Source organism: Podarcis cretensis (genome assembly GCF_951804945.1).
Source record: "Podarcis cretensis genome assembly, chromosome: 2".
Lineage (NCBI taxonomy): Eukaryota > Metazoa > Chordata > Lepidosauria > Squamata > Lacertidae > Podarcis > Podarcis cretensis.
Genome location: NC_137171.1, coordinates 124,437,131 through 124,450,197, shown reverse-complemented (window position 1 = coordinate 124,450,197; position 13,067 = coordinate 124,437,131). Strand labels below are relative to the sequence as shown.

Below are 13,067 nucleotides of genomic sequence, written 5' to 3'. Positions count from 1 at the left end.
TTCCCAACATTAGGGTCTTTTCCAGGGAGTCTTCTCTTCTCATGAGGTGGGCAAAGTACTGGAGCCTCAGCTTCACGATCTGTCCTTCCAGTGAAGGACTCAGGGCTAATTTCTTTCAGAATGGAGAGGTTTGATCTTCTTGCAGTCCATGGGACTCTCAAGAGTCTCCTCCAGCACCATAATTCAAAAGCATCAATTCTTCGGCGATCAGTCTTCTTTATGGTCCAGCTCTCACTTCCATACATCACTACTGGGAAAACCATAGCTTTTACTATACGGACCTTTGTTGGCAAGGTGATGTCTCTACTTTTTAAGATACACCACTTTATATTCTTAATAAAAATCTCAAAGCGGTGTAAGGTAAAGGGACCCCTGACAGTTAAGTCCAGTTGCGGATGACTCTGGGGTTGTGGCGCTCATCTCGCTTTATTGGCTGAGGGAGCCGGGGTTTGTCCACAGATAGCATAATAATAATAATAATAATAAAATAATAAAATTTTATTTATATCCCGCCCTCCCCAGCCGGAGCTGGGCTCAAAGCAGCTAACAACATACATGACTAAGCCACTTCTGGCGAAACCAGAGCAGTGCATGGAAACGCCATTTACCTTCCCACCAGAGTGGTACTTATTTATCTACTTGCACTTTGACGTGCTTTTGAACTGCTAGGTTGGCAGGAGCAGGGACCAAGCAATTTTTTTTCTGTTCACTAGTAGGGCTGCCATACTTCTGGAATTTCCCGGACGTAGCCAGGGTCCGTCCACCAAAAATGGTGTCTGGGCAGAATTTCCGTTTTAAATGTCAGGGAATACCCAGGCATATGGTAGCCATGTTGGAAGTGAAGGGTTGTTTTTGTTTGTACATGATTTTGCTTAAGAAAAGCTTAACAATTTTTTTTGTCCGGATATGGGCATAGCCAAGTCCCTCCTATAAATCATTAAAAATATTTTTAAAAAATCATAACAAACTGAGGTTCTTTCCCCCCCCAACAAAAATCCTGGCTACACCCATATATCCCACTCTCAATTTTACCTGTGGACTGCAATCTGTCCAGATTTTAATTTGTTCTGAATTAATTTTGAGATGTATTTTAATTAATTGATTGCCTGTTTTTATGTGCTTTGTATACTGTGTTAAGGGACGCGGGTGGCGCTGTGGGTTAAACCACAGAGCCTAGGACTTGCCGATCAGAAGGTCGGCGGTTCGAATCCCTGCGACGGGCTGAGCTCCCGTTGCTCAGTCCCTGCTCCTGCCAACCTAGCAGTTCGAAAGCACGTCCAAGTGCAAGTAGATAAGTAGGTACCGCTCCAGCGGGAAGGTAAACGGCATTTCTGTGCGCTGCTCTGGTTCGCCAGAAGCGGCTTAGTCCTGCTGGCCACATGACCCGGAAGGTGGACGCCGGCTCCCTCGGCCAGTAAAGCGAGATGAGCGCCGCAACCCGAGTCGGCCAGGACTGGACCTAATGGTCAGTTTAGTTTACCTTTCACCTATACTGTGTTAAAATTAAAAGACGCCTGCTTCTTGGGAGAAGGGCAATGACAGGCCTAGACAGCATCTTGAGAAGTAGAGACATCACCTTGCCAACAAAGGTCCGTATAGTTAAAGCTATGGTTTTCCCAGTAGTGATGTATGGAAGTGAGAGCTGGACCATAAAGAAGGTTGATCGCCGAAGAATGGATGCTTTTGAATTATGGTGCTGGAGGAGACTCTTGAGAGTCCCATGGACTGCAAGAAGATCAAACCTCTCCATTCTGAAGGAAATCAGCCCTGAGTGCTCACTGGAAGGACAGATTGTGAAGCTGAGGCTCCAGTACTTTGGCCACCTCATGAGAAGAGAAGACTCCCTGGAGAAGACCCTGATGTTGGGAAAGATGGAGGGCACAAGGAGAAGGGGGCGACAGAGGACGAGATGGTTGGATAGTGTTTTCGAGGTTACCAGCATGAGTCTGACCAAGCTGCGGGGGGCAGTGGAGGACAGGAGTGCCTGGCGTTCTCTGGTCCATGGGGTCACGAAGAGTCGGACACGACTAAACGACTAAACAACAACAACATACTGTGTTAATTTTATGATGTTAGCTGCCCCGAGCCCGGCTGCAGCCGGGGAGGGCAGGGTACAATTATTATTATTATTATTATTATTATTATTATTATTATTCAGATTTTCACTTTTTGAAATATGGCAACCTGATCAATTATGTATACCTAAAAGAGACTCTTCATGGTCAGGGTTGTAATTTCAAGCCCAGTGTTGGGTGGAAGAGTGGGGGTTGGACTAGATGACTTTGGGGGTCCCTTCCAATTCTTGGATTCTACCAAACACTTCAGGATCCCGTTCAGGTTTCCCGCACAGGTATGGGGACCCAGGGCCACTCCTTCCCCAATGTGGGAGGAGGAGCTCGGCTTCCTAGAGAGACAGGAAGTTTCAGAGGAGGCGGGAGCGGCTATTATCTGGGAAGGGGGCGTGGGGGGGCGTGTTGATCTCTGCAGCCACACGCGGAGGAGAGACTTTGGGAAGGAGGCGAGGTGGCTGCAGAGGGAAGAATTCAGAAAGGTGCACCATATTTGGGGGGAGATATTTTGGGTGGTTGGGGGATATTTGCATCCCTCCCCATGCCGAATCTGCAAACCGGGCATCTGGGAGAGGAGGAGGGAGGGGGGGGAAGTTTGGGAGGTGGGGGAGTGAAAAAAGGTCGACACGTGTTGGGACTTTGCAGTTTTAGAGAAGTTTGTAGAACCGAGCATGGCACGGAGGGGAAAAAAGTTTTTCTCCCTCTTCCGCAGTGCTAGAACTGGCGGATCCGCTGCCCCCCACCCCCCGCAAAAAAGCTGCAAGTTGGAAGTTTCAGGAATCGTAGAAACGGGAGGGGACCCCCCAAGGGCCATCTAGTCTGACCCGCTGCAATGCACGAATCTCAGCTAAAGCATCCCAGTTGGTTAGAGGGGGGGGGTGCTGATAAGGGCAAGGTTGCAGGTTCGATCCCCACCCCCGTGTGGGGCAGGCTGCCTATTGCATTGCAGGGGGTTGACTCAGTGGTTCTCAATCTGGGGGTCCCCAGATGTTGTTGGACTACAACTCCCATCATCCCTGAGCTCTGGCCTTGCTAGCTAGGGGGGATGGGAGTTGTAGTCCAACAACATCTGGGGACCCACAGGTTGAGAAAGGCTGGGCAAGATGAACCTGGGGGGTGGCTGTCCCTCCCAACTTTACGGTTCTTTGATCATCTACATGCAGTGCAGAGTCAAACTGTGGAACTCGCTCCCCCAGCGGCGTAGCGTGGGTTGTCAGCACCCGGGGCAAGGCAAGTAATTTGCGCCCCCTAACACGTGGATTTGCGCCCCCTAACCCTAACCCCCAGATGTTGCGGCCGGCCCCCCTGCACCCCCCACGCTACGCCACTGCGCTCCCCGCCCCCGGGGTGGGAGGCAGCGATGGGCCACCCTGGGGTGGCATTGAAAGAGAATTGAGACAAACTCATGGGATGGTAAGGCTATCAATGGGCTGCCAGCCTGGGAGGTTGTGCTCTGGTGCCCCAAGTTGAATGCCAGCTGTTGGAAACAGCAGGAAGGGAGAGTGGCCTTGTGTTCGAATCCTGATGGCTTGTCTCCCACGGGCATCTGCTTGGCTTCTGTGAGAATTGGGTGCTGGGCTGGATAGGCCATTGGCTCTTAATAATAATAATAATAATAATAATAATAATAAAAATAAAAATAAAATAAATTTTATGTATACCCCGCCCTCCCCGGCCAGAGCCGGGCTCAGGGCGGCTAACACCAGTAAAATTACAGTAAAAACATAATTTAACATAAACATAAAACCAATTTAAAATACAGGTTAAAATGTAATTTAAAATGCAGCCTCATTTTAAAAGTGGCCCATAGATCAAAACCATAAGGGGAGGGAAACAGAAGGGTCAGACCGAGTCCAAACCAAAGGCCAGGCCGAACAGCTCTGTCTTGCAGGCCCTGCGGAAAGATGTCAAGTCCCGCAGGGCCCTGGTCTCTCGTGACAGAGCCTTCCACCAAGTCGGGGCCAGTACTGAAAAGGCCCTGGCCCTAGTTGAGATGTTTTTATGACGAGTGGAAAACAGGGAACCCCGTTCCCCCTTTCCCTCTGGGAATCCATTGTTTCTGCCCTCTGCTATGCATGCTTTAGCTGAGATTCCTGCATCGCAGGGGTTGGACTAGATGACCCTCAGAGGTGCCCCCTTCCAACTCTAGAGCAGATCCTCTCTGGAGCTGCCTTCACCTCTCTGTAGAGATCAACCCAGGTCTTGTTGGTGGGGGTGGGGGAGGTAAATCTTTGTTATAGAGGAAGGAAACAGAGGGTTTCCTGTTCTGCTTTTGTAGCCCCCAACTCAAAAGAATAGAAATGGCCTTTGGAGGAGATAATAGGCTGTGAGTCATAAGACAATGGCAAACTGGCCACGTGAGATTCCTTTGCTCTGTCTTGACAAAGAGTCAAGGCTGGAGGAGATTTCTTCATTGAACAGAATTTATAAACCTCTTGGTTTTAGGGGGGAAACCCCAAGGCAGTTTACAAAAAAAGAAAACACCGTAAAATTATCACTTAAGAAAAAATTGCAACAATCATTTCAAACATGCAAACAGTTAAAACCACAGTAGAATAGACTACGGCAAATTAAAACTCATACAAACTTTCTGAACATCTGGTAGGCTTGACTGAATAAGAATATCTTTAGCAAGAAATGCAGGGAAGGCACCTCTGATATCCATAGGCAGGGAGTTCCAAAGTTCCTGTTAAAATATGTTGGGGAAGGGGGCGTTTATTGGATTGTTTTTGTTTTGGTTATGTATTTTTGTGATTTTATGCTGTAACTGCCCCGAGACCTGCGGATTTAGGGCAGTATGCAAATTCAATAAATAAGAATAAATAAATATTTATATACCGCTTAATATTTTTTAATGAAAATCTCAAAAGCGGTTTACAGCATATTAAATCAATAAAACAATAGCCAGGTGATGTTCCTCCAGCCTCAGGGGCCTCTTCAGTGGGGCTGGTGAGTGTGGGCCCAGCCCCCTAGGCCAGGTGGAAAGGGCCTTGTGGAGAGCGGCCTTCGCGCCCCACAGCTGGGGGATGTTCCTCTGGCCTCATGAGGGGCCTCTTCAGTGGGGCTGGGTGAGTCTGGGCCCAGCCCCCTAGGCCAGGTGGAAGGGGCCTTGCATGGAGCAGGCTTTGCGCCCCACAGCCGGGCGATGTTCCGCCAGCCTCAATAATTAATTGTTTGTGCTCCCATACTAAACTACGGTGGTACCTTGGTTTAAGAACTTAATTCGTTCCGGAGGTCCGTTCTTAACCTGAAACTGTTCTTAACCTGAAGCACCACTTTAGCTAATGGGGCCTCCTGCTGCCGCCGGAGCTCGATTTCTGTTCTCATCCTGAAGCAAAGTTCTTAACCCGAGGTAATATTTCTGGGTTAGCAGAGTCTGTAACCTGAAGCGTATGTAACCCGAGGTAACACTGTATTGAGTTCTTAATCGGGGAGATAAGTAAAATGCCCCTGCCCCAGCTGGACTTGGGGGGGGGGGAATAAATACCACCCTGCCCCAGGGAGTTTTGCTGCCGTTTCTTGCATTGAAGAGATTGGTCCAGAGCTCCTCCTGAGATTTAGTTTGAGGATAAGATGCAACACCTCCACGTTGCTCTCTCAGCAACACTGTAAAATGGTTAGAACAGGGATGCAGAGGATCTTTTTTGGGAAGGTGCACAGGGATAGCTCAGTTGGTAGAGCACGAGGCCTCTTACTCTCAGGGTCGTAGGTTGGGGTTTTTTAATTTTATTTGGATTTTTTAAATAAAATGTTTTGGAGGGAAAATCTTTTTCTAAAGATCGTTTTCTTTTCAGGTTCCATTATAGTCCAAAGGCTATTCATCAGGAAATAAGGATTTGTTTTAAGTTTTTCGTGTGTGCTATAACTCAGTCTAAGGTGTGTTTTTTTAAAGTGTTTAACCACAGCAGTTAACAAACGTGGATACATATGCTATAATGTTATAATCTGAAGGCAGCCCTGTTTAGGGAAGCTTTTAATGTTTGATGTATTACTGTATTTTAATATTTGGTTGGAAGAATAAATTATTATTACTATTATTGTTGTTTTAGTTACATAAATTGTTTAAATTGTTATTATGGAAATTATCAGTCTATGTATTTCTAATAGTATAACCAAATCAGTAATTTTTGATATAACTGTAAAATTTTTACAGTAAAAAACTGTAAAATTTTTGATATAACTGTAAAAAACTGTAACATCTGAGAATTTATTATTCCAAAAATGAATTGTAAATATTAAGATTATACCACCAAGAATGAGTCTTTCTGCAAAAAAAGAAAAGAAAAAAGATTTAAATCAAGTCTTACTGACTAGTGATTTAAATCGTGATATAAATTGAATTGATTTAATACTTCCCCTCCCCCTTATTTCCCCTGCAGGGACCACTTGAGAGCTGCTCCCTTCGTTGAAGTGCGGCCCAGTTTCTGCCTCCATCTCCTTCCGAAGGCAGCACAATGGCGTCAGAGGCACAACCTGGACCCTCTCTTCTTAGGGATGGAGTGGAAAGAGGGGTCAAGCAGCGCCCACAGGTAGGGAAAGAGCAATGGGGACAAGGGACGAGGCAACTCTGCCTCCCTTTATGTCGAGTAGGGAAGGGATCTAAGAGAAGCGATATTTCCTCCTTCTTCCAGGGTCTGGTCACCTTTGAGGAGGTGGCCGTGCGTTTCACAGAGGAGGAATGTGCTCTGCTGGATCCAAGCCAAAGAGCTCTGAACAGGGAAGTCATGGAGGAGAATTACGAGACAGTGACCTCTCTGGGTAAGGAAACATATTTCTGCATGCAGTGGAGGAATAACTGGTCCAATCCAGTGACCCCCCCAGCCCAGTGTCTTGTTCACGGTAGTATCATCCCAAGAAAATGTCTGTGGGGAAGGCCGCAAGCAGGAGCTTAGCGTTAAGAACAGGGGTCAGCAAACGTTTTCAGCAGGGGGCCGGTCTACTGTCCCTCAGACCTTGTGGGGGGGGCGGACTATATTTTGAAAATAAAAACGAATTCCTATGCCCCACAAATAACCCAGATATGCATTTTGAATAAAAGCACACATTCTACTCATGTAAAAACACCAGGCAGGCCCCACTGATAACCCAGAGATGCATTTTAAATAAAAGGGCACATTCTGCTCATGTAAAAACACGCTGATTCCCAGACTGTTTGCAGGCCAGATTTAGAAGGCGATTGGGCTGGATCCGGCCCCCAGGCCTTAGTTTGCCTACCCATGGTAAAGAACATCTTGCCCACCGGTGGTTCCTGGTGTTCCAAAGAAAACCAGTACATTTGGTGAAGTCTTAAGAGCAAACGGTTGCAAAACGTCCGCTTTCACATGAAACGCCAAGATTTATTGCAGGGGGTTGGACTAAATGACCCGCAGGGTCCCTTCCAACTCTACAATTCTGTGAACACAGAAATGTTGCAGTGGCTTGAATCTCCATGGGAAAATGCTTCATCTCAAATTGCAAATTTGAAGTACCCCACAGCCTTGGCTTGCTGTGGATGAGGAAGAAGGGCTGGCTTCCGGGAGGTGGTTTTTGCTTTCTGTGTTTTGAGCTGTTGTAGTCCAAACCAAGACAGTTAGCTTTGCTAAGTTCTGCAGCTTCATCCCTGCAACAGAGGGTTTCATGTGTGAGCCAGAGAGAGCCAGTGTGGTGTAGTGGTTAAGAGCAGTAGTCTCGTAATCTGGTGAACCGGGTTCGATTCCTCGCTCCTCCACATGCAGCTGTTGAGTGACCTTGGGATAGTCACACTTCTCTGAAGTCTCTCAGCCCCACTCACCTCACAGAGTGTTTGCTGTGGGGGAGGAAGGGAAAGGAGAATGTTAGCCGCTTTGAGACTCCTTCGGGTAGTGATAAAGCGGGATATCAGATCCAAACTCCTCTTCTTCATGCTGAGCTCCATTTCATGCTGAGCCCTTTTGCTAGTCAATAAGGGATCGAAATTGGCCCTCTTGGGTTTGAGGTCGTAGACTTGGCTTGACTGGGATTGGCTGGATGTTTTGTGGTCCAAAGTAACTGCTCTCTTTCCTTGAAAGAATCAGACCTCAATTCGTACTGGGAAGAAAGGCAAGAGCAGCTTCTCCAAGATGACAAAGAAGGGGAGACATCAGCAGGTAGGTTGTGTTTTCGCTCAGGGATTTGAAGGTGTCACAGTTTCGCTCTTGTTTGGAGGACAAATCTACACCTGATTTCTGCACAGCAGAAACCAAGCTGACGGTTAACTGTTTCAGCTGGATTGCTTCTTTAACTTCTGCCACGTTAAGGAAGTTAGTCGTATCAGTCTAGTGTACAAGGGTGAGCATTCCAGCAAATGGAAATGACATTTCTTCCATAGAACTTAATCAAACTTAATCAGACTAAATCAGAAAAGAAGATCAATGAGGTTAATGACATAAAAACCTGATAAAATATCAGCATTACCATTCTAAAAAGAATGATCATTCGTGCAGAGCTGAGTAACCCTGATTAAATCCCAGTTACCTGAATCAAACTGGGCAGCAAGCAATAGGTGATATGTTCCTCCCAAATGAAAGAGTAAGAGGTGCTCAGATTTCCCTTGGAATGAGATTTTTTGTTTGTTTGTAAGCTTTATCAATTATCAAAGAAAAACAAGATGTACTGGCTGAGCACCTGGCAGATTTCTGTGCTCCTATTTACAAGTGTCTTTTGACCGCAGCCAAAACCATAACCAAGGAATGAGCGCTTTGTTCCCCGCCTGGTCTCTTCCCCAGCCTTGTTCATGTCTTATCTCCCCCAACCCCAATTGCATCAAAGGAGACACACCTGTGCTTAGTGAAACCAGGTGGGAGATAGAGCAGGAAGGGGCTTGTGTTGTTGCCGTCTTGAGACTGTAGGATATTCAGAAGCTAACCTCAGATTGAGCTGGGCATGAAGAGAAGAAATGGAAGATGCTTAATCATAATGATGATGATGATTTTATTTTTACCCCACCCATCTGGCTGCATTGCCCCAGCCACTCTGAAAATGACAAAATCAGAGAAGCAGAGAACTGGGCTCAATCCATAACGAGATCTCTGCTTGCCATTTGAGTGACATTTCCTTTTTCTCCCTCCCCTGAAACAGGCAGTGGGCAGAACAATGAGGATTGCGGGGAGACATCCGCCGTGGTGTCGTCAGAAAACTCAGAACACGAAGCATCAAAAGAAATGTCTGTAAATCAAATAGAAACCCCAGATCTTGAAAGAAACAAGTCAAAGAAAGCAAAAAAGAAATCCACAGCTTCTCAGGACACTGATGTCCACGAACCCCTCGTCTCAAAGAAAGATCACACAGAAAACAAATGTACAGAGTGTGGTGAAATACTTAGATATAAATCACAATTAAAAATGCATTACCGAACTCATGGGATTCATACAGAGGTGAAACCATTTAAATGTACGGTGTGTGGAAAGAGCTTCAGCCATAGTGGAAGCCTTAGCATGCATCATAGAATCCACACAGGGGAGAAACCATTCGAATGTACCGAGTGTGGAAAAAGTTTCCCTGGACGTGGTGACCTTTCTAAGCATCAGAGAATCCACACAAGGGAGAAACCGTTCAGGTGCATAGAGTGTGGAAAATGCTTTAGTCAGAGCGCTCACCTTACTTTACATGAAAGAACACATACAGGGGAGAAACCGTTTCAGTGTATGGAGTGTGGAAAAGGTTTCACTGGAAGTGGTGACCTTTCTAAGCATCTCAGAATCCACACAAGGGAGAAACCCTTCAAATGCATGGAGTGTGGAAAGGGCTTTATTCAAAGAGCTCACCTTACTTTTCATCAAAGAACATACACAGGGGAGAAACAGTTCAAATCTTTGGAGTGTGGAAAGAGCTCCAGTGGGAGTGGTGACGTTGCTCAGCATCAAACAACACACACAGGGGAGAAACAGTTTAAGTGTCCAGAGTGCGGAAAGAGTTTCAGTGGGGGTGATGAACTTATCAAGCATCAAAAAATCCACACAAAGGAAAAACCGTTCCTATGCAAGGAGTGTGGGAAACGCTTTAGTCAGAATGCTCACCTTACTTTACATCAAAGAACACACACAGGGGAGAAACCATTTAAATGTACGGAGTGTGGAAAAAGCTTCTGTGGGTCTGGTGACCTTACTAAACATAAAAGAATCCACACAAGGGAAAAACCATTCCTATGCAAGGAGTGTGGAAAGAGCTTTAGTCAGAATGCTCACCTTACTTTACATCAAAGAACACACACAGGGGAGAAACCGTTTAAATGTACAGAGTGCGGAAAGAGCTTCAGTGGGAATGGTGACCTTACTAGGCATCAAAGAATCCACACAAAGAAGAAATCATAAAAAACATAGAACCACCTCTTTTTCTATCTTGGGCTGCAGCTCCTTCCTTAAATTAATTATTTTGTTGTCGCCAGGTTTGGCACTGCTTTCCTTTGGGGTGAAGACAGAGGCAAAGTTGGTGTTCAGCAGTTCTGCCTTCCCTTAGTCAATAGTATTTCTCAGTCTTCTTCACAGAGAGGACCTACCACTTGTTTGTTCTTCCTCTTGCTTTGAACCTAGCTGAAGAAACCTTTATTATTATGTTTAGCTCTTTTGCAAGCCTGAGCTTTAGCCCGCCTGACATTCACCCTTCAACTTCCATTTCTTATAAATGCCCTTGTTAATTCTCAGCTGATCTCTAAGCCATACCATGTTCCTGTCTTGTTTGGATTGTCTGCATTTGGGCATTCAGTATTTCACCTTTAAGAAACTCCCATCCGCTTTAGACTCCCTTCCTCTTGGAGCTCCTTAAGCTTTTTGAAATTGGCATGTCTGACTACACTCAGCTTTTCCTTGTTTGTGTATCATAAAACCCAGGAGGACATGATCACTTCCTCCCAAGTTTCCCAGTACTTCGACCAGTTCCTCTCTGTTGGTGAGCATCAGGTCCAAGATAAACGATCTCCTTGTTGCTCCTTCCATCTTCCTGGGAAATGAAATAGTCACCAAGGCAATGGGTGAATTTATTGGACCTTACATTCTTGGAAGAATTTGAGTTCCAACAGAGTTTGGGGTAGCTCAAGTCTCTGATGACTACGATATCTCCTTTTTAAATGTTTGGTCATCTGTTCTCGGAAGGCATCATTCAATTTTTCAGTTTCTTCTACACGGACGTTTCTCTCTAAATACAGTTGCAATTGAAATTATTCAACCTCCATTGCAAAACAGGTTCATTATCAAAATTTACAGACATTCAGCTGTTTGCCATGAGCAAATCAAAGAAAGGCAATTGAAAAAACTCAACACAACTGATGTTTCCAATGGTTTCTCCAAATTCCGCTGACAATGCAACTTATACAGGCTTATCCAGTTTCACTATTATTCAAACAATGTCAAGGATCTTTAGCACTTAGTAGACCGGTTTTTTCTCCTATGACCTACTGCAAATGAGATGTGTAGCCAGACACCAGCTTCTGGCAGCTGAAGAATCTCATGAGCAATGGCCTCCAGTTCAGTAATATTCTTGGGTTTGCACGCCTCAACCGCCCTTTTCAGATCCCACCAGAGGTTTTCTATGCAGTTCAAGTCAGGTGACTGTGATGACCACCTTCCAGGACTTCTGCAACCAAAGTCTTGGTGGGATTTTTGCTTAAGCCAAACCCTTCCTGATGGCACCACTTGCACGGCCAGTGGTTTGTTTCCAGTAATTTCCTCTCCCTGGGCCACAGCCCTCAATAGGAAGAAATGATGAACACACCACCTGTGCCCAAAAGCCTTTCAGCTTCTTGCCCAGAGTCCCTTGTTAGACGTTGAAGGCTGTGTGCGGCGGTATTGTGAATGAGAAGGAACGGGTAGTTGACCAGTGGGCTTTATAAGACTTGGCAACTTCTCTGCCAAATCTTGAATTTATGCACCTGGAAGACGAACACACCTCCCGGCACATTCTGCTGCCTCTGTCCACCTCAGTAGGGAGACACCAGCAGTGCCCCACATCTTTTTCACCTCTGCGGAGTGGCAGAATTTTTGTATTCACTGTGGCTGCTCGCACATCAACAAAAACAAGCGGCTTTAACGTTTGATGTTGAGAAAGTATTTGATAAGGTTTCCTGGGATTTGTTGTTTAAAGTTTTAGAATATATGAGTTGTCAGAGCATCCACAATCAGTAGCCTTCGATCTGAAGGGTTTAGATCCAGGATGAAAAACGACTCCTCTAAGTCAATCTCCTCCTCTGGTGTGTGTGTGGCAGAAATCATTCTGGGCACTGTACCTTTCAAAGCCACCTTGGTGCATTCTGAGGTCAGCAACTGCTGTCCTAGCTCCTCCGGCCCAGAAACGGTGTGAGGGAGTGGAATTGATTTTGCAGCTCCAATGAGTCAGCCTGGCTCCTGACAGTCTTCCTGTGCCACGTACTTCCAGGCACCTTGTCTCCTGCTATGGGTGATCTTCCACCTCTGTAGGGGCACCTATCCAAGTTGGTGTTCCAGCACAGTCCACTCACCTCTGTCAAGGGACTCCACATCTTGCCCCAAAGCTCGAAGTCTGGCAACTAGGTGGACCTCAAGTTACTGTACCTTCTCTTCCAGCAAGGTGCCACAGGTGTGCTTTTGCACATTCTCCGGCAGGAAGATAAACGTGGCACAGGTCTGGCAAGTCCTTGCAGCAGCAGCCTCACGTTCCTATGCCCCTGAGGGAGCACTGCAAGCCTCGCCACCAAACACCCTCACAAATTCCCCTGTTCACAAGGTCCTGGAAGCTGCAATCAGCTAAGTATATCTGCTGATGGTTTCCAACTCCTTCCAACTTCCTCTCAGCAGTAGCTTCTACCCCTCAGACTGTGGGCTCACAGCCACAAACCGGCTCACCATCAAGCCTCCAAACAGCTCAAACAACCATCTGTTTTGTTTTGTTTCATTAACCTATTTTATTAAAGATTTATTGGTTTACAAAAGTATGTGCAATGTTTCTTTTTTCAAGATCCATTTTCTACAGATCAGTTTCATTTGTGGAGACATTAGTGATGCATTAGGAGGGAAAGGGGGAAAGGGAGGGGGC

General features: G+C 46.1%; 2 protein-coding genes across 3 annotated transcripts in view; both read left to right on the top strand.

The window, feature by feature from the left end:
* LOC307208944 (uncharacterized protein) overlaps positions 1-13,067 on the top strand; it is a 196,683-nt gene that overhangs the window by 86,106 nt on the left and 97,510 nt on the right. The gene's annotated exons all lie outside the window — the stretch shown is intronic.
* On the top strand, positions 2,456-12,963 carry LOC307208667 (uncharacterized protein). Of its 2 annotated transcripts, XM_079963519.1 has the most exons (6): positions 2,456-2,551; positions 5,864-5,945; positions 6,449-6,598; positions 6,701-6,827; positions 8,096-8,173; positions 9,144-12,963. In XM_079963519.1, exons 3-6 carry the CDS (start codon positions 6,524-6,526, stop codon positions 10,373-10,375), a joined length of 1,512 nt encoding a protein of 503 aa, XP_079819645.1. In that variant the 5' UTR covers positions 2,456-2,551; positions 5,864-5,945; positions 6,449-6,523; the 3' UTR covers positions 10,376-12,963. The 2 variants fall into 2 exon arrangements, with proteins under 2 accessions (XP_079819645.1, XP_079819644.1); XM_079963518.1 differs by lacking the exon at positions 5,864-5,945.